The 18,743-nt window shown below is 37.8% G+C and overlaps 2 protein-coding genes and 1 long non-coding RNA gene across 3 annotated transcripts in view; 2 read left to right on the top strand and 1 right to left on the bottom strand.

The window, feature by feature from the left end:
* Window positions 1–4,839, top strand: part of LOC117292508 (GPI inositol-deacylase-like) — a 34,451-nt gene extending 29,612 nt beyond the window's left edge. The window contains exons 19-22 of the mRNA XM_033774576.1: window positions 688–738; window positions 1,060–1,361; window positions 2,006–2,110; window positions 2,620–4,839. Of these exons, the coding sequence (XP_033630467.1) occupies window positions 688–738; window positions 1,060–1,361; window positions 2,006–2,110; window positions 2,620–2,758 (597 nt within the window). The 3' untranslated portion in view covers window positions 2,759–4,839. The remainder of the gene's footprint in view (window positions 1–687; window positions 739–1,059; window positions 1,362–2,005; window positions 2,111–2,619) is intronic.
* Window positions 4,840–5,071: 232 nt separating this feature from the next.
* On the bottom strand, window positions 5,072–9,325 carry LOC117293067 (pantetheinase-like). Its single transcript, XM_033775278.1, has 3 exons — window positions 9,250–9,325; window positions 8,033–8,313; window positions 5,072–7,375 (listed from the first exon to the last, which is right to left on the bottom strand). The coding sequence occupies exons 2-3, from the start codon at window positions 8,288–8,290 to the stop codon at window positions 5,957–5,959; spliced, it is 1,677 nt and encodes a 558-aa protein (XP_033631169.1). The 5' UTR covers window positions 8,291–8,313; window positions 9,250–9,325; the 3' UTR covers window positions 5,072–5,956.
* Window positions 9,326–9,633: 308 nt separating this feature from the next.
* Window positions 9,634–12,691, top strand: LOC117292199. Its single transcript, XR_004519273.1, has 3 exons — window positions 9,634–9,719; window positions 11,945–12,062; window positions 12,388–12,691. It is a non-coding gene; the product is annotated as an uncharacterized LOC117292199 (long non-coding RNA).
* Window positions 12,692–18,743: the final 6,052 nt, after the last annotated feature.

The raw sequence follows: 18,743 nt of genomic DNA, 5'->3' as shown, positions 1-18,743 counted from the left end.
AAGCAAAGAATCTGCGCTTATAGAATCTGTGAATTCTGCACTTTTGTTAAGCGTATTTCACGGGTTAGCTGGGAATGTTTGCTTGTGTATGTGCATACTTCACGTTACTAGGCATTCTACACTAACAAGGCTAAAGCAGCAAGTCGGCGCTTGCCAGGCAATCAGAGAATGTTCACCCGCGTCCGCATATGTCAAATAACTGGGTGAGAGTTCATAATTTCCATAGACCCGCGCAAGTTTTTACCCATAAAGAACAGCTACATGTACGTCCAATGATCTGCCTCTTTTTGGCCTCAGAGATGGCGTTTCTTGAAAGTGTGACGTCTTATGCAATTAATCTAACCAGCCACTGGCCTGCTTTGATGATATCAACATCATTTTCAATGGAATTATAGACAAGTCACATTGGGTTCAAGAACAGTACATTCCATGGCATTTCCTGGCTTGCAGATAACTATCAACACATTGAAATCATTCAAAACCTTTCTGAAAGCCACTAGTTTCAGGAGGCCTATCATCAATAACTTATTTATTTCTTCTGTTCCTCTGCCCCTTTGAGAAAATTTTTGATTGAGGGGCTTTATAATTTATGATTGATTGATTAATTGAACTATCCACTGGTCGTACAAGGAATTTTATAATTTCTATACCCGGTGCTTTCACAGATTTCTTTTTGTATCCAAACAGGTTGTTGGCTTAAAGACGAGAATTCAAAGACTAAGTCACTGCCTCAATATTGTAAGTCTAACATTTGTAACAAGTTCAAACCTGCTTTAAAAGCAGGTTCAAAACACATATTATGCAAAGAACTTGTGGTCTTTATTTTGTGTCTGGGGTCTGGAACTAATGAACAATAATCAAATTGCTCGGTATTTGGATTCCCTGTAGCATACGGCAGTTACTGAAACATTGTCAGTCAACATTTGTAACAAGTTCAAACCTGCTTTTGGGGGATGGCGCCAGCCGTGATATTATATTTTCATTAGTATTTTTGGGTCTGGAACATAATGTTTTGCACTTACAATAATCTAATGGCTCTATTATTTGGATTCCATGTAGCATGGAGCAGTTCCTGAACCAGAGATCCCACCACCCAATGATACCATCAATGCTGAGACCACAAATCACACCACCACCGAAAATAATGATGCCACATCTCCTGATACTGATGCGCCGGCACCTAGTGAGGATGCCACACCGAAGAAGAAAGTGGACCCGGATGCAGAGCCCAAGCCCAAGGACCTAAGCCCACTAGGCGTGGCCAAGGAGGCCTATAACTTTCACTTAGCCATCATGATGCTGCTATGGTGTTTGGTTGTGTTGAATGGACCTGCACTAGTTGTATGGTTTAAGAATATCAGGTAGGCTTATCAAGTTCTCCGTTAAGTAGGGTCATAGTATTATTAAATAATGGTGTCTTGCAAAGTGCTAAGAGGATTAAATCTATTAAATCATTGCAGTACTCGATACTAAATGCACTTCTTATATTGCCCACTTCACAATAACTAGATCAATGCGCTATACATTAGTGCCCTGGTTATTGGGCTAATAACATAAGTAATCTTTTTCAGCTCCATGGGTAGTATACAGCCTAGAGCTGCTGTGGCGCTCCGAAGGATTTTTCGAACACAATAATATCACCCTCTACCCTAGCAGGTACCCATTTATACCCCTGGGTGAAGAGAAGCAATTAGAGTAAAGCATATTGCTCAAGGACATAAGTGTCACGACTGGAATTCGAAACCCACACCCTAATGGCTCAGCCATCGGAACTTGAGTCCGATCCCCCTAACTGATCAGCCACGTGTTATGAAAACTGTTCTCACACAGCAATTCAAAAACATACTTTTCTTAAACATAAAAAGTGCTTTGAGATGCCAAAAGATAATTCACATCAGTTTTACTACTTTACCACCAGAACTTGAATTGGATGATCTAAACTACTCGGCGATAACATCCCATGACTCAATGTATCATTTTCTTCTTTCATTCTTCCCATACGTAGCCACAGTATTCATCTAGTCAATGATCCTTCTATGGTGGTATCAGCTGCTGTATGTAGCATCATGTCAGTATTACTAGACGGAAGGTATACACTACCATCAAACAGGTGAGTTTCACTTTCAACTTGAACTTGGGTGATCGGGTTGGCGTAGTGGTATATTTCCTCGCCTTCCACCTCTAAGACTCTGGTTCAAATCACCCCGAGGATTACGTGGATTGGGTTCTCTGTCCCTACCTGACTGCATGGGTTTTTCCTGGAATAGGTCTCTGTAGTTTTCCTCCAAAATCTAAAACTAAATGTCTAAAACTGACACATTCTTCTTCGTCTTTGGCTTGTGAAGTTTCTTGTAGTCCTAAGCTTCTGAGCCAGAACAGATGAAATCAAATGAAAGAGTAAAAAATCTTGATAAATTAAGTGAATGTTGGGTCATATCTTTACCTGTGAATATGTGAAAGATTTTGGCCTGGGCTCAACTTTGGGCTTGGGCATCTTTGCTTCTTTCACATGTTAAAAGCAATGTCATTATAAGCTTCAGAAGAAGCAGAAATTGTGTGTGTGCAGCAGAAGTGCATTCGTGTGGATAAGTGAAATGTGATCCCTTTTTGTTTTGACAGGGAGTGTTGCAAGGTGGCGTCATGGGTGTTCCATGGCTTATCCATCCTGATGGTGTTGTATACATTAGAATCAACCTACCTGCTCTCCTATTTCATCACTGCTGTTTTAGCAATCTTGTCAACTCTTCAACTTTTTTAACCTACCCCTGCACCCTACCTTATCCCGACTAGCCTGCAGTCAGGCCAGGGTGGGGGGATGACTTCCTTCCCGTTGGCCGTGGCCCTTGGCCTCTCGGTCATTCTCGTCTCCTGTCCCGTCTTTGCCTCTTGGCCTTGAGCCATACAGAGCCCAATGTCAAGGAGTTCCTTAAGCAGAGTAACTTGCATAGCAAAAATAAGCAGGACACTAGTTTCAAATGGTCTGTGTGACATGGTAGGTTGGCTGGAAAACATACTCTGGTAAGCACAAGTATTCTGTGCTTAGTAATTTGTTTGTGCTAACAGACCTTATAAAATTGGGCTTGGGTCCTAATTTAGTGGAGTCGTTTTGAAAAGCAGAGTATTGTGCGAGCAAAATTGAGAAGGAAACCAGTCACAGACAATATTCGTGGAATGGTACATGTATTTCTGGTATGTGTATTCTTCTGAGCAAAACTGGATTTTGCTTAGCTATTTTTTGTGCTTGAGCAGCTCTATGAAATTGTTGACAAAGACAGGTAAAATTGTTGTGCAATCACTTATTACCTCACTACTGTATTGGAAAAGCATCAACAATGTTATTTAAAAGACAATAAGTGTACATTCCATGGCCCGTGTCATGGCTCTGGTTAACTCCTTATGAAACAAAAGGCAAGGATTTTTTGCTTGTTTGATTTCATACTTCAGCTATTAAGATCATTGCTTACACAGGTTAACACAACAGCAATAACCTCTGTAACTCTGTAAACAGAGAATGGGGACCATATGCGCTAATAAAGCGGCATGAGAATTTGCACAGGTGTGAAATTGTTGCTCGGTTTTGGTTTCTGTGTATTCGACTTCAGGGTTTTAATTTCTGTTTACATTACTCAAGTCAGGTTCATCACACAAACTGCCTAACTTCATCTTCATGTATTAGAGAGTTATAAAATAATCAGTGTCTTTTCAGATTAGATTAGATTAGTTTTCAAAAATAGAACATTTTAAACGCACAAGTTTCAGTAAATTTTGAATGGTTTATACAGCAAGGCATTCTTGGGCCTATCACCACATAATGTTGTTTTTCCTATCATGACAACTCCGTGAGGGATATTTTTATTTTTACTGGTACATTTCAGAAAGGCACCAAGGCATAGTCCTATGGCAAGGCGCATATTATGGAAGCCTCCACTGTATCTAGACTGGAAAATAATGTCTTGAAATTCAATGAAATGAAAGTATCAGGCCGGCAATCATCGTAGACAATTTAGGGATGTACAAGGCATAATTTCTCAGGGCTTTTACGAAGATTCACCATTGTCAAGATGCCGATGTGAAGATGCATAAATTATTTTTAAAATGCAAACATAAAGTTTCAAGTTTCTAAGTATTATAGGTTCATCGTGCAGGTCTTCAAACACATACATTGCTCAAAATGTAGAAAACAAAATGATACATTTTAATCAGGCCGAATGTTTAATTTTGGTCAAGACTTGCAGTTTATGGCATTCCACAGTCTATTCACAAATGGCACCCTCTTGTGGTTGGGTATAAGGTCTGGGCAATTGAAACTAATTTGGGTAGATTAGTGAAGAATTAGAAATGAAAAGGTATTTGTCTTTCTTTAAGAAATCTGTGATCTTGTGTAGGTTGTATGGTAGAACTAGATATTTAATATAATCACTGCCAATCATTTAAAAATGAAGTTAAGTTTGTATATCTGTAACTATTTGAGAAAGACTTATGGCGGACGTTTTTAACGCCTGGAAGAACTTTGGAATTTTTGGGGAGTATACAGCATGTGCTGCCAATTATGTAGCGCACTCTGCTGACTTCGCATTCAGATCTCGAGTCTAATCCACTTAACCACGTGTTATAAAAATTGGTGTCGTACAATTCATCAAACTAAAAAGTTTTGCATTCTTTTTTTTAAAGGTATAAGTGCTTTGAGACACCCAACGATCAAGAATTTGCAGAATTTGAGTGTTGTCATAATATTATTATTGTCATTTGTATTTAATCAAACTTATGTTACATTTAAAGCCATTATACACTTTCGGTAAACAGTATTGTCCAAGTCCCACACTTCGTGTATCACAACTTATATATAAAACAACAAACCTGTGAAAATTTAGGCTCAATCGGTCATCGGAGTCGGGAGAAAATAACGGGAAAACCCAAGCGCGTTTCGCCGTGTCATGACATGTGTTTAAAAGAAATCCGTAATTCTCGCTAACGAGAATTTATATTTATATTGTTTTACCGTTTTCTCAAAAAGTAAAGCATTTCATGGACTAATATTTCAAGAGAAGTCTTTCACCATTACCTTCTGTAAACCCTGTAAATTAGTTGTAAATCTGTGAACTTTTTTTGTTTTTTCTGTACCGAAAGGGTCCAATGGCTTTAAGCTAAATTCCATTCACTGCAGAGAAAATCACACATGGAATACCAAGTCCTTGATGAATGAATTTGTAATTTATTAATGTAATTCGGTACATTTTAAATTTGATGTTATTAGTACAATTTTTATATTTGGTTTAGACAGTTATGAATAAACAGTACAAATTGGAAAATGACGCCATTTTGTTTAATTGGTTGAGAATAATAGACACATTAGAAAACAGGTATTGCATATTAACAAACAGTTAGGCCTATGATATATAGCTTTTTAAAAAAATATACTTTCATATATAAAAATCTGTCGACTAAATATCACTTACATTTCTTTACTTTTCAATTTCAGTCTACATTTACAAAACAGCTTCTTTGGGCCTTTTTCAGCTGCTCCATATTTCAGGGAAAGAGAAAGAAATTGTTTTGTCACAGAAAGAATAATCATCAATAGGAATACACAATCTGAGAAACATTGTCAAATTTAAGTTTGGGGGCACAAAATTAATAAAATGCTTTATACTATCGAAAGCTGCTGTAGGCTTCTAACTTAATGTTTTTATTGCCATTCATTTTAAGAAAGATTACCAAATGTATACCTCTAAGGTACATACAAAACCTAACAGCACGGAGCATGATGCATTTGCACATGGCATCTCTTATGCAAGAAACGCAGTTATTACAAAACTGAGATACATCGTTGTTGCATGATACAATGTTCTTTAGAGTCAAATATGACATAACTTCATATAAAAAAATAAAAAATTTTTTTAGTCTTATTCATTTCTATTGAAATACTTTTGTACTCAATACTGGTTTTTGTTTCCCATTAATCTTTAGAATACAATCTCCCAAACACACTAGCCTCAAGTAACGGCTCCCTCGTCCCGCTATCACTCCAAACACGATCATGAGGCGAAGGACTCTCCCACTCTTTGCCAATCACTGGTAACTGAACACCAGAAGTCAATACTGAAGGAAACAGTACTGTACTAGGGTCAAATCCCTCACCTCTCAAACTAAAGGATTCAAATCTATTCTTGGATTGTTCAGTCTCAGCACCACAGCTATACTTTATCTGAAATTTACATTTGACTAAAGCGCAGGTTTGTATATAGTACTGTCCATTGTTGATGTGTAGATCGTTAAAGACGCCGAGTGCAAATAGCTCTATGTGGGTTGAGTTAGCGTTGAATGTGTAGTTAAGATAGCAACAGAGTCCTTTGCTGCACACTGATGTTCGTGCGGATTGTTCCATTAGGAGGGTGAAGGTATAGGGGTCGTGGTTCATAAGTGATATAAATGGTTTATCGCAGGATGGTGATGATTGCAATGGTGACAATGGATGGGTAGCTTCATGCATTTTCTTTCTCGCTTCCTGAAGTGGGGATATTTCTGAGCCTTCAGTGAAAATAGCCCTGACCACAGGAGACACCTTTAGAAGCTCCTTAGGAGTGAGTTTCTTAATCTGTTTCAAGGTATTCTTCATGTCAGTAGAGTTCATATTTGCGGCTCTCTGTTTTCGAATGGGTAACTTCCCAACCACCAAAACCCCTTTGTACTCCGTCATGTTATAATGATACACAACAGCACCTTTTGCACCGTTGTACAACCCACCACCAGTAAAATGAAATAAAGGCAATTGGATATTTGCAGCTAACAGATTGACGTCAAAACTGATAGCCCAAGCTTGTTGATACTCCACCGCACTAAGCAATGGTAACTCATTCATCCATCCTGTGGGGAAGACCATATTAGTGATCCCCATACCATGAACTAAAAGCTCCGCTGGTTGTTCAAACAACATATCAAAACAAGTAAACAGCCCAAAAACCCCAAACTCAGTTTGGAATACCCCCAGGTTTTCGACTCCCCTTCCAGGCTGAAACCAAGTCCTCTCTTCTGAATACAGTTTTATTTTATTATACTTTGCTACAAGTTGACCATCCGCACCAAAAGCAACATCAGTGTTGAACTTATACATGCCGTCTGGCGGGCAGTCGGGTGCCTGTGAAGTCTTTTTGCACGGCTTCTTTGCAGCTAGGTTTGCAATGACTACCATTGAATAGTTTTTAGCCAGACAGCTGAGGCGCTGCAGGATGGGCGAGTCCTTCAACTGTATAGAGTCGCAGGGTATGATTTTTCGCTCATATGGGTTGGGAACAAACTCCAAGAAGGCAGTGACGGTGGTGTTGGACATTTTTAAGCCAGTGATGCCGTACTCCGGAAAGACGATCATCGAAACACCCTGGAAACAAGTTTTTTAAAAATGTCAAACAGTCAAAAACAGTAATTAGATTTGTTTAATTTCCTACATAATATGTGTAAATTCTTGTCTAGCCATCTTATTATTCCTTGAGTCGCAGTGTTTTCACTTTTGTTCATCCTGGCCATCTTAAATTAGAGTGTCTTTACTCTACTCGTCAAACTCCCTCCCACTTTCCCTCCTTAATCCACTCCACTTCTATACATTCCTCATCCCCACCCCCATCTCTCCCCCATCTCATTCTTACCTACTATACCAGTTGCAACAATGCAAACTCATTTAATTTTCATTGGTTTAAATCAGTTTTTGTTCAGCAAGATTTTCTGTGCACTAGCAAGTTTTTAAGGAGCTTTTAACAGGCTTTATGAAATGTGGCCTTCTGCTTTTGCTGCAGTGACCTTTGCAAAGTTCCAGAATAAGTTTGCATTTCCCTCTTTGAAGAGATGCCCCTTAACCAGAGAAAAAAGAGCAGGGTGCCTTCAAGAACGAAATTCAAGGCCTGATACAAGTTGTTGCACAAAGGGATTATGATACAGATGGTGATAGCTCAACAAATATATTGCTCATTTTGAAAGTTATCAAAAGCTGAACAAGATTATTTGTTTTGTAGACAAAGAATTCAGAATCTCACTCGGGTACCTTTGAAGCAGCAGTGATGATCTGCTCCTCATAAGTGTCCACATTTATATTCATCAATCGTAATGCCTCTTCACGACTGATACTTGGAAGAAGCCAGTTCAGCGTATCATGCTGGTAGACTGCTGCAGTGAAACTCATGGACCCATCGTTCTCTGTATCGTGGATGGTTTCATCATGTTGAATGTAGCCGTGTTCGTTTGGCTGGCCGCTAGCTAGTAAACCTCCACACAGGCAGGTTAGTATGAACGGTAGCATCATTGTAAAATGAGTACCAACCAGATCTGAGGGGAAACAAAAAGATCCAAAACTCTGATGAAATTGTTTACAAACTGTGGCCCATTTTCAAATTCAAGACACTGACTTGGCTGGCCCTTTTTAGTTTTTTTTCTATCTATGAAAAGTTAGGGAGTCCGGCACTTTTGTATTTTTTCACAAAACCCTAACAAGTTTTATACCATTGGAAAGAGGATAGCAAAAGCAATCAGATTGATATCATTTCAATAGCTTTATAGAATGGCAGAGTAATGCTCATATTAAACGTGGCAGAACAGAAGGACAATATTATTCGAGTCTGTCAATTTCTGGATTCTTCCTAATAATAATTTGCGTGGCCCGCTCCTGATTTATTAACAAATTAAGAAGAGCATAAGAGCATATCAGACAATACATTTGACATAATTAATTTCGGTATCCATTTCCAATGGGACACTAGGTAAAAAATGAGTCTTGTTTACATATTTTAAAGCCTATATATTTCCACAAAAAGGTAAACAAATTAAAATACAGGGATAACTTTCCGTATGGCGCCACCACTTTTTCACTTATTTTTACAAAAAGGGATATCTCATTTTGAGGTTAAAAAATATTATTTCATATCGAGTGAAAAAGTGGTGGCGCCATACGGAAACTTTTCCAAATACAGAGCAGAGTTCACAGACTGACTCAATCAACACGGACATATATATAGAAGAAAGCCAATGTTGTTGTCTTCTTCCGGGTTAGCCCCACTTGTGTGGTGGGGCTTCTTCCGGGTAAGAGACATCAGACCACAATACTAATATTTTTCTTTATCAAATGAAGGGGAAAAGTTTGCGTATGGCGCCACCACTTTTTCATTCGAAGTAAAATAATGTAGTATCTAATTTACCTGATAGATATATCCCTTTTTGTAAAAATGAGGTACTCAAACCACTAGCAAAATTAGGTATAAGACTTACCTGCTTCAATTAGAAACCCTTCTATTCGTTAAGATTTGTTGTCTTCGGGTAGCAGACAGAAATGGTTCGGTCTGCAAATTGAACCTAAGTGTATAGCGCCCTCTGTTGTCAAAATTTAACCACTACAAAATCTGCTTAGCAAATTTTGGGGGAAAATAGCAAGAAATGACAGGTGTATTTGGTGGGCAATTAGACCTAGTGTTAAACCTTATTGTTTTATTTCGGGTGTTACTTCCAATAAAACAAAATAAGAAAGACAGAAATAGCATCAAGAAACTGTTAGATTGGCCAATGAAAACGACCGTACTGCATGCTGAAAAGCCGTTGGATGATCACGTGACTCTAAAGGCGCTCAGTTTCAAAGACAAAATGGACGCCGTCAACCTGTCTCGATCTACGTGTGCTTTATAGTAGTCAACAAATTGAAGATTTTACGGGATTAATCCAATGACCATACCACAAACGTGACCGTGAGTACCTATTCGATTGTGATAATGATTTTGATTGAATGAAATTGTCGTTATTAGGAAAGGAATGGGACTAGATGTGATCACTGAGATTGAGAGGTGAGCAACAACCTGAAGTTCAGGGTCTTTCCATTATAATCTAGGGGATCATAATGTCGATCCAACTGCAATCATCTTACATGAGCGGCTTGTAGTTGAACATTCTGAATGGAAAAGTTACGTAAGAAAAGTCTCAATAAGTCAAAGCGCTGTGATCATGCACTCAGCGTGCGGCGTGCGTGCGGGTTGATACATTGTATAGGTTGTCAGGCATACACGCAATGCAATGCGCGCCTTTCCGTACCGTGGTGTGAAGTTTGATTGGACTTAAGTTTTGATGTTTTCCCCTGTCCGACGAAAATATTCAACCAATCACAGCAAAGTTGATACACAGTGTGAACGAATAATTAGAGCAGAAAATGCCGGAAACCCCTACTACACAAGTTATTTTGGTTAACGAGTGAGCGCTCTCTACAATATTGGTGTGCAGAGTTGTTTATTGGAAGTGCCCCATGTAGAACCACACAATTTTATCTAAAAATGTTGCGTTTTGGCTCGTTTTGAACAACATTTTGCATGACCGTCCGACGAATTCTTGTGATCATTTTAAATAAAATCAAAATGATTTTAAAGACAACGGATAGATTTTTTCCGTGGCCATTTTGCATCCAGATACTGATTTTTGAGCTCAAAAGAGACTTCTTTTCCATATACCTGAAGAATTTGACTTGAAAGTGGGCACACGTTTTCGACAAAAACTGCCATGATTACTTGAGGTTTCTAAGGGATAACGTTCCTTATGGTGCCACCACTAAATTCACTCATTTTTACGAAAAAGGTTATCTCATTGAGGGGATAACTTTCCGTATGGCGCAACCACCTTTTCACTCGTTTTTGCAAAAAAGGTATCTCATTGAGGTAAATTATATACTATATTCCCAACTTTCTTGTGAAAATACATTTACCTGGACAGCTTTTGCTGTATGAAACCCACGTTTTTATGCCGAAATATTCCATCCACTGTTGTCCTTTTGCCGTATCATATTTTTGAGCTATATTTACTCAAAATAGTGTGCACTCTCGTTTTAGTGTATTAGGATAATTTTTCTTAAAACATTGTTGGTCACCCTTGATGGCAGGACAATTACGGATGTGCATGCGCAATCAGTAGCATGATGCGGCCAATCCAACAAAACGAATCAACACTCTTTATCGGTAGGCATCATGGTTCCGACGCAAATTTTTACAGCGATTGCCATTATTTTTATTTTGCATAAAATTACACCGATTTGAGCGAGCACGTTTTCAAGTCAATGTTTTCGCCACTAATGAGCTAAGGTCAATATATGGGTGAAAAAAATCTTCGCATAAGTGTGGGTCTCATTTTCTGGGGAAAAAATCTCCAAGGCATGAAAGTGTGGGTTTTTAATATTTTGATGTATGTTTTATCCTCCTTGGTACTTGGGCATAGAGGTAAGATGCAGAAGGAGCCCTGCCAATTGGCACTATTTATGGGGCTATCTATGACGATTGTAATTCCTACTTTAACCTTTGCACTCAACTTCTACAAAATGTTTATCTTATAAAGCTTAAAATGGCACTGATGAACATGCAAATTGCACAGTGATTGTTTTAAGGGGACTTTTATTAATTTCCCGAGTCCTGTATACAGTGCTAACACACATCGGTGTATGGGTAAAAACCAAAATTAATATTCTTTATCCCCGATGCAAATTTAACATCTATTATATCGTTGCGGTACCCGCTGCCAAAACATAGGAAACCTCGGTAGTCTAGTTGGTAAGACACTGCTCTAGAATTGCAAGGGTCGTGGGTTCGAATCCCACCCGAGTAATATGCCTGTGATATTTTTTTCACAGGACTCGGGAAAGTACTGAGTATACAGTGCTAACACACATCGATGTGGGTAAAAACCAAAATTAATATTCTTTATCCCCGATGCAAATTTAACATCTATTAAGGGGACTTAAAAAGTTTACTATGCAAAACATTAGTGTGGTTTAAATTTTAAGTTACGAAAGAAGAATATTCTTATTTTGTGTGATGCAAACAAAATTGAAAATTTGGCGACAACTGGTTTAGGTTGTTCTATCAAATTGTTGCTTCACCTATATGAAAACAACACACCCTTCTCACAAAACATTGTTATTTATTTTGTTTGCATTTAGGCTGTAGCTGCAGAAACGCTATTGACAGATGAAGTCTACTTCCCCAACGTAGTTGCATTGCATATTGACAATGGACATGCTTGCCTGCATCAAGATTCAATATGTTCTCCATCAACAGGTAAATGTATTATTAAGAGAAACCATTGTTTGAGATGCCTCAAAAAATAATGTACAGTTTGAACATTCAGATTTAAGAAAAATGGTGATTTTAGAAACATTTTCCGAAAGTTAGAAGGTATTCGAGCAATAATTGTGAGTACTTCATTAGTTTGAGTCTTTGTTATGACCTAGGGAAAATGTTTTTTAGCCACTCAAGAAATGCTGGGCAGAACCATGTTTTATCCCAAACTACTTTTTTGTTTCATTACTTGTTAATATTTTAAATATAACTAAGCATTATATTGTTCTTATAATTGTTCTTTGTTTACCCAACTGATGCGTAGAATTCTTAACATCCACTGGCGGGACCATTATAATCAGGGAGGTATACGGCAATCTACCGCCGTCCGAGACAGTTATGCAGAGACGTCTTCAGTTTGCCGTCACTGTTTACTACAGACGATCAACCTATATCGCACCTGGTCTTCTGGAATCCTCCTGGCGGACATCCAAACCGCGGCAGGAGGTAAATAAACTACCCAGACACCATCACCAGAGACACTTATCTCAATCAAATCGAGACCCAACAACTCATGAGGGATAAGGCAACCGGGCACCACACCATCAAAGCTGCTTCTACTAATCCGTCCTAGGACGAAGGATGATGATGATGATGATGATGTTTGCATGATGCAGCAGGGGGTGTCATCACTGTGAGATACATAGCCATCAACTGATGAGTAGATGCTGAGACCTGCAGTTGAAGCTTCAAACAGTGTACAGTGTGTCTGATAAATGAACTGCTTTCTCTTATTATCAAATTTTGCTTGAAAATGTGTGCAAAGGCCTTATGGTTTTTTATCAAATATTGCCTTAAAAAGTGGCTTTATCAAATTTTGGCTGAAAATGTGGCTTTATCAAATTTTGCTTGAAAATGAGAACAAGGCTGGTAAAATGAGGCTTTATCAAATTGCGTGAAAATGTGTGCAAGGATATTACATTGCCTTACATAGCCTTATGGTTTTATCAAATGTTGCCTAAAAAGGTGTTTTTTAATCAAATTTTGCGTGAAAATGTGTGCATTATGGTTTTATCAAATTTTGCCTGAAAATGTGGCTTTATCAAATTTTGCCTGAAAAATTTGGCTTTATCAAATTTTGCCTGAAAATGAGTACGAAGGCTTGCTTGAAAATGTGTGCCTAACGGTTTTATCAAATTTTGCTGGAAAATGTGTGCAAGGCTATAGCAAAACTATAGAGGTATAATAGCCTTATGGTTTTATCAAATTTTGCCTCAAAATGTGGCTTTATCAAATTTTGCTTGAAAATGTTCACGAGGCCTGATGGTTGTATCAAATTTTGTTTGAAAGTGTCTGGAAGGCCTTATGGTTTTTATCAAATTTTGCCTAAAAATGTGGCTTTATTAAATTTTGCTTGAAAAAGATCACAAGGAGTATGGTTTTTATCAAATTTTGCCTCAAAATGAGGCTTTATCAAATTTTGCTTGAAAATTAATGAATTTTGCTTGAAAATGTGTGCAAGGCCTTATGGTTGTTTCAAATTTTGTTTGAAAATGTGGAGAAGGCCTTATGGTTTTTATCAAATTTTGCCTTAAAATGTGGCTTTATTAAATTTTGCTTGGAAATGATCACAAGGAGTATGGTTTTTATCAAATTTTGCCTCAAAATGAGACTTTATCAAATTTTGCTTGAAAATGAATGAATTTTGCATGAAAATGTGGCAAGGCTTATATAGCCTTATGGTTTTATCAAATTTTGCCTCAAAATGTGGCTTTAACAAATTTTGCTTGAAAATGATCACAAGACCTTATGGTTTTATCAAATTTTGCTTGAAAATGTGTGCCTTATGGTTTTTATCAAATTTTGCCTAAAAATGTGGCTTTATAAAATTTTGCTTGAAAATGTGTGCAAGGCCTTATGGTTTTTATCAAATTCTGCTAGAAAATGTGTGCAAAGCTATTATAGCCTTATGATTTTATCAAATTTTGCTTGAAAATGTGTGCAAGGCTACAGTCTTATGGTTTTTATCAAATTTTGCCTCAAAATGTGGCTTTATCAAATTTTGCTTGAAAATTATCACAAGTTTTTATCAAATTTTGCCTCAAAATGTGGCTTTATTAAATTTTGCTTGAAAATTATCACAAGGCCTTATGGTCTTTATCAAATTTTGCCTAAAAATGTGGCTTTATAAAATTTTGCTTGAAAATGTGTGCAAGCCTTATGGTTTTTATCAAGTTTTGCCTAAAAATGTGGCTTTATCAAATTTTGCCTGAAAATGTGTGCAAGGCTATAGCCTTATGGTTTTTATCAAATTTTGCCTAAAAATGTGGCTTTATAAAATTTTGCTTGAAAATGTGTGCAAGGCTATAGCCTTATGGTTTTTATCAAATTTTGCCTACAAATGTGGCTTTATCAAATTTTGCTTGAAAATGTGTGCTAGGCTATAGCCTTATGGTTTTTATCAAATTTTGCCTTAAAATGTGGCTTTATCAAATTTTGCTTGAAAATTATCACAAGGCCTTATGGTCTTTATCAAATTTTGCCTAAAAATGTGGCTTTATAAAATTTTGCTTGAAAATGTGTGCAAGCCTTATGGTTTTTATCAAGTTTTGCCTAAAAATGTGGCTTTATCAAATTTTGCCTGAAAATGTGTGCAAGGCTATAGCCTTATGGTTTTTATCAAATTTTGCCTAAAAATGTGGCTTTATAAAATTTTGCTCGAAAATGTGTGCAAGGCTATAGCCTTATGGTTTTTATCAAATTTTGCTTAAAAATGTGGCTTTATCAAATTTTGCTTGAAAATGTGTGCTAGGCTATAGCCTTATGGTTTTTATCAAATTTTGCTTGAAAATGTGGCTTTATCAAATTTTGCTTGAAAATTATCACAAGGCCACATGGTTTTATCAAATTTTTCTTGAAAATGTGTGCTAGGCTATAGCCTATGGTTTTTATCAAATTTTGCCTAAAAATGTGGCTTTATCCAATTTTGCCTGAAAATGTGTGCAAGGTTATAGCCTTATGTGGCTTTATATAGCCTTGTGTGGCTTTATCAAATTTTGCTTGAAAATTATCACAAGGCCTCATGGTTTTATAAAATTTTGCTTGAAAATGTGTGCAAGGCTATAGCCTTATGGTTTTTATCAAATTTTGCCTAAAAATGTGGCTTTATAAAATTTTGCCTGAAAATGTGTGCAAGGCTATAGCCTTATGGTTTTTATCAAATTTTGCCTAAAAATGTGGCTTTATAAAATTTTGCTTGAAAATGTGTGCAAGCCTTATGGTTTTTATCAAATTTTGCCTAAAAATGTGGCTTTATCAAATTTTGCTTGGAAATGTGTACAAGTTTTGTTTTGTGTGTACGAAAATAAAGGCTAATTTTAAAGGGTGAATCAATTTAGGTTTTGATTGCCCTAAAGTCAAAGACTAATGTCTCATTACTCGAGTCGTCTACTTGGCCGCCATATTTGAACACAGTGCAGCAATGGGTGTGTATTATTTTTAGACCTAATTTCATATGCGCAACAATACTTGGCTAAAAGCGACTTAATACATACCCAATTGCATTGTAATTAAACATGGTGGTCTGAGGGTCCATCTTAACCCGATGGAACCCACCCCCACACTGTAGGGGGGGCTAACATTGGTCCTTATAGTGTGGAGGTGGGTTCCATCGGGATAAGATGGACCTTCCGTATTTGAATTGGGGGGGGGGGAGGGATGATGCAAATAAAATACAAGTTACAAGGAGAGTTCTGTTCAATTTTTTATTGAAAATTTTTGCCAAAAAAAAAGCAGAGTCGTGCAAACACCTGTGCCTGTCGGTGGACCCCCTCGGCCACCTGGAACTTGTGATGATCTTAAGGTCCAAAGTGCAATGGTTGATATGTTCTCTGTTCAGTGAAGTTCAATTAGATGCGCTACTAGTGGTTTGTAACAACGATGTAATGTCTTACAAATCTAACGAGCTAGACGCAATTTAGCGCTTGGTTTTAGACGCAGAAGTGCTGAGCAGAAGGTAGTTGTTGCTTGCTTAAATGAAATGGTGCCCTCAAGAGTGCTTAGGATTTCACCGATTGTGGTTTCGCAACCAAGCCGCACTGGTGGTACCAAGAGTTGTCGGACTTGTTCCAATGGGATCTTAACTCAACAGATGATGACAACTTCTATCCAGATGATGATGTGCTGGTCGGAGAAACAAGTTTTGTAATGGGCAGTAATTTTGTATACCAATTGTGTGTAACGCAAGTCGTCAAAATTCTTTGCGTACAAATTTCAAAAAATTTTTCAACAGTTTGAGCATGATAAGTAGTGATGTTTTCTCACTGCATGTTTGCTAATAACTGATACTGGAGATGACATTGGATCGATATTAAGTCTACCATCCTTAACAAAAACGGAAATCAACCAAATATTCCAACAGGTCTATAACAGGGGATAGTTATTTCAAAACACATGTGAAAGTGCAGAGAATACGCAACAACTGGGGAAGTATGGGTAATTCAAAACACATGTGGAAGTGTAGAGAATACGCAACATAAGGGGAAGTATGGGTAATTCAAAACACAAGTGAAAGTGCAGAGAATACGCAACACCAGGGGAAGTATGGGTAATTCAAAACACAAGCGCAAGTGTAGAGAATACGCAACACCAGGGGAAGTATGGGTAATTCAAAACACAAGCGAAAGTGTAGAGAATAGCAACACAAGTGGGAGTATGAGTAATTCAAAACACATGTGAAAGTGAAAAGAATTCGCAACCACAGGGGAAGTATTGGTAATTCAAAACACAAGCGAAAGTGTAGAGAATACGCAACACCAGGGGAAGTATGGGTAATTCAAAACACAAGCGAAAGTGTAGAGAATACGCAACACCAGGGGAAGTATGGGTAATTCAAAACACAAGTGTAAGTGTAGAGAATACGCAACACCAGGGGAAGTATGGGTAAATCAAAACACAAGCGAAAGTGTAGAGAATACGCAACACCAGGGAAAGTATGGGTAATTCAAAACACAAGTGTAAGTGTAGAGAATACGCAACACAAGGGGAAGTATGGGTAATTCAAAATACAGTTAAAAGTGTACAGAATACGCAACACTAGTGGGAGTATGAGTAATTCAAAACACATGTGAAAGTGAAAAGAATTCGCAACCCCAGGGGAAGTATGGGTAATTCAAAACACAAGCGAAAGTGTAGAGAATACGCAACACCAGGGAAAGTATGGGTAATTCAAAACACAAGTGAAAGTGCAGAGAATACGCAACACCAGGGGAAGTATGGGTAATTCAAAACACAAGCGAAAGTGTAGAGAATACGCAACACCAGGGGAAGTATGGGTAATTCAAAACACAAGCGAAAGTGTAGAGAATAGCAACACAAGTGGGAGTATGAGTAATTCAAAACACATGTGAAAGTGAAAAGAATTCGCAACCACAGGGGAAGTATTGGTAATTCAAAACACAAGCGAAAGTGTAGAGAATACGCAACACCAGGGGAAGTATGGGTAATTCAAAACACAAGCGAAAGTGTAGAGAATACGCAACACCAGGGGAAGTATGGGTAATTCAAAACACAAGTGTAAGTGTAGAGAATACGCAACACCAGGGGAAGTATGGGTAAATCAAAACACAAGCGAAAGTGTAGAGAATACGCAACACCAGGGAAAGTATGGGTAATTCAAAACACAAGTGTAAGTGTAGAGAATACGCAACACAAGGGGAAGTATGGGTAATTCAAAATACAGTTAAAAGTGTACAGAATACGCAACACTAGTGGGAGTATGAGTAATTCAAAACACATGGGAAAGTGAAAAGAATTCGCAATCCCAGGGGAAGTATGGGTACAGGTAATTCAAAACAGACGTGAAAGTGAAGAGAATGCGCAACACCAGGGAAAGTATGGGTAATTCAAAACACAAGTGAAAGTGTAGAGAATACGCAACAACAGGGGAAGTATGGGTATTTCACAACACAAGTGAAAGTGTAGATAATACGCAACTTCAAGGGAAGTATGGGTAATTCAAAACACAAGTGAAAGTGTATAGAATATGAAAGACCAGGGGAAGTATGGGTATTTCAAAACACAAGTGAAAGTGTAGATATTACGCAACATCAAGGGAAGTATGGGTAATTCAAATTACAAGTGAAAGTGCAAAGAATATGCAACAACAGGGGAAGTATGGCAATTTCAAAACACATGTGAAAGTGAAAAGAATTCGCAACCCCAGGGGAAGTATGGGTACAGGTAATTCAAAACACAAGTGAAAGTGTAGAGAATGCGCTACACCAGGGAAAGTATGGGTAAGTCAAAACACAAGTGAAAGTGTAGAGAATAAGCAACAACAGGGGAAGTATGGGTATTTCAAAACACAAGTGAAAGTGTAGATAATACACAACTTCAAGGGAAGTATGGGTAATTCAAATTACAAGTGAAATTGCAGAGAATATGCAACAACAGGAGAAGTATGGCGATTTCAAAACACATGTGAAAGTGAAAAGAATTCGCAACCCCAGGGGAAGTATGGGTACAGGTAATTCAAAACACAAGTGAAAGTGTAGAGAATGCGCAACACCAGGGAAAGTATGGGTAATTCAAAACACAAGTGAAAGTGTAGAGAATAAGCAACAACAGGGGAAGTATGGGTATTTCAAAACACAAGTGAAAGTGTAGATAATACGCAACTTC

The sequence above is a fragment of the Asterias rubens genome, chromosome 7, assembly GCF_902459465.1.
Source record: "Asterias rubens chromosome 7, eAstRub1.3, whole genome shotgun sequence".
In the NCBI taxonomy this organism is placed as follows: Eukaryota; Metazoa; Echinodermata; class Asteroidea; order Forcipulatida; family Asteriidae; genus Asterias; species Asterias rubens.
This window is presented reverse-complemented; position numbering and strand designations above follow the sequence as displayed.

Coding starts and splice junctions, on each gene's coding strand:
- LOC117293067 (XM_033775278.1), bottom strand. CDS start 8,290: ATGATGCTACCGTTCATACTAACCTGCCTGTGTGGAGGTTTACTAGCT. Junction 7,376..8,032: donor TCATCACTGCTGCTTCAAAG/GTACCCGAGTGA, acceptor ACTTGTTTCCAG/GGTGTTTCGATGATCGTCTT.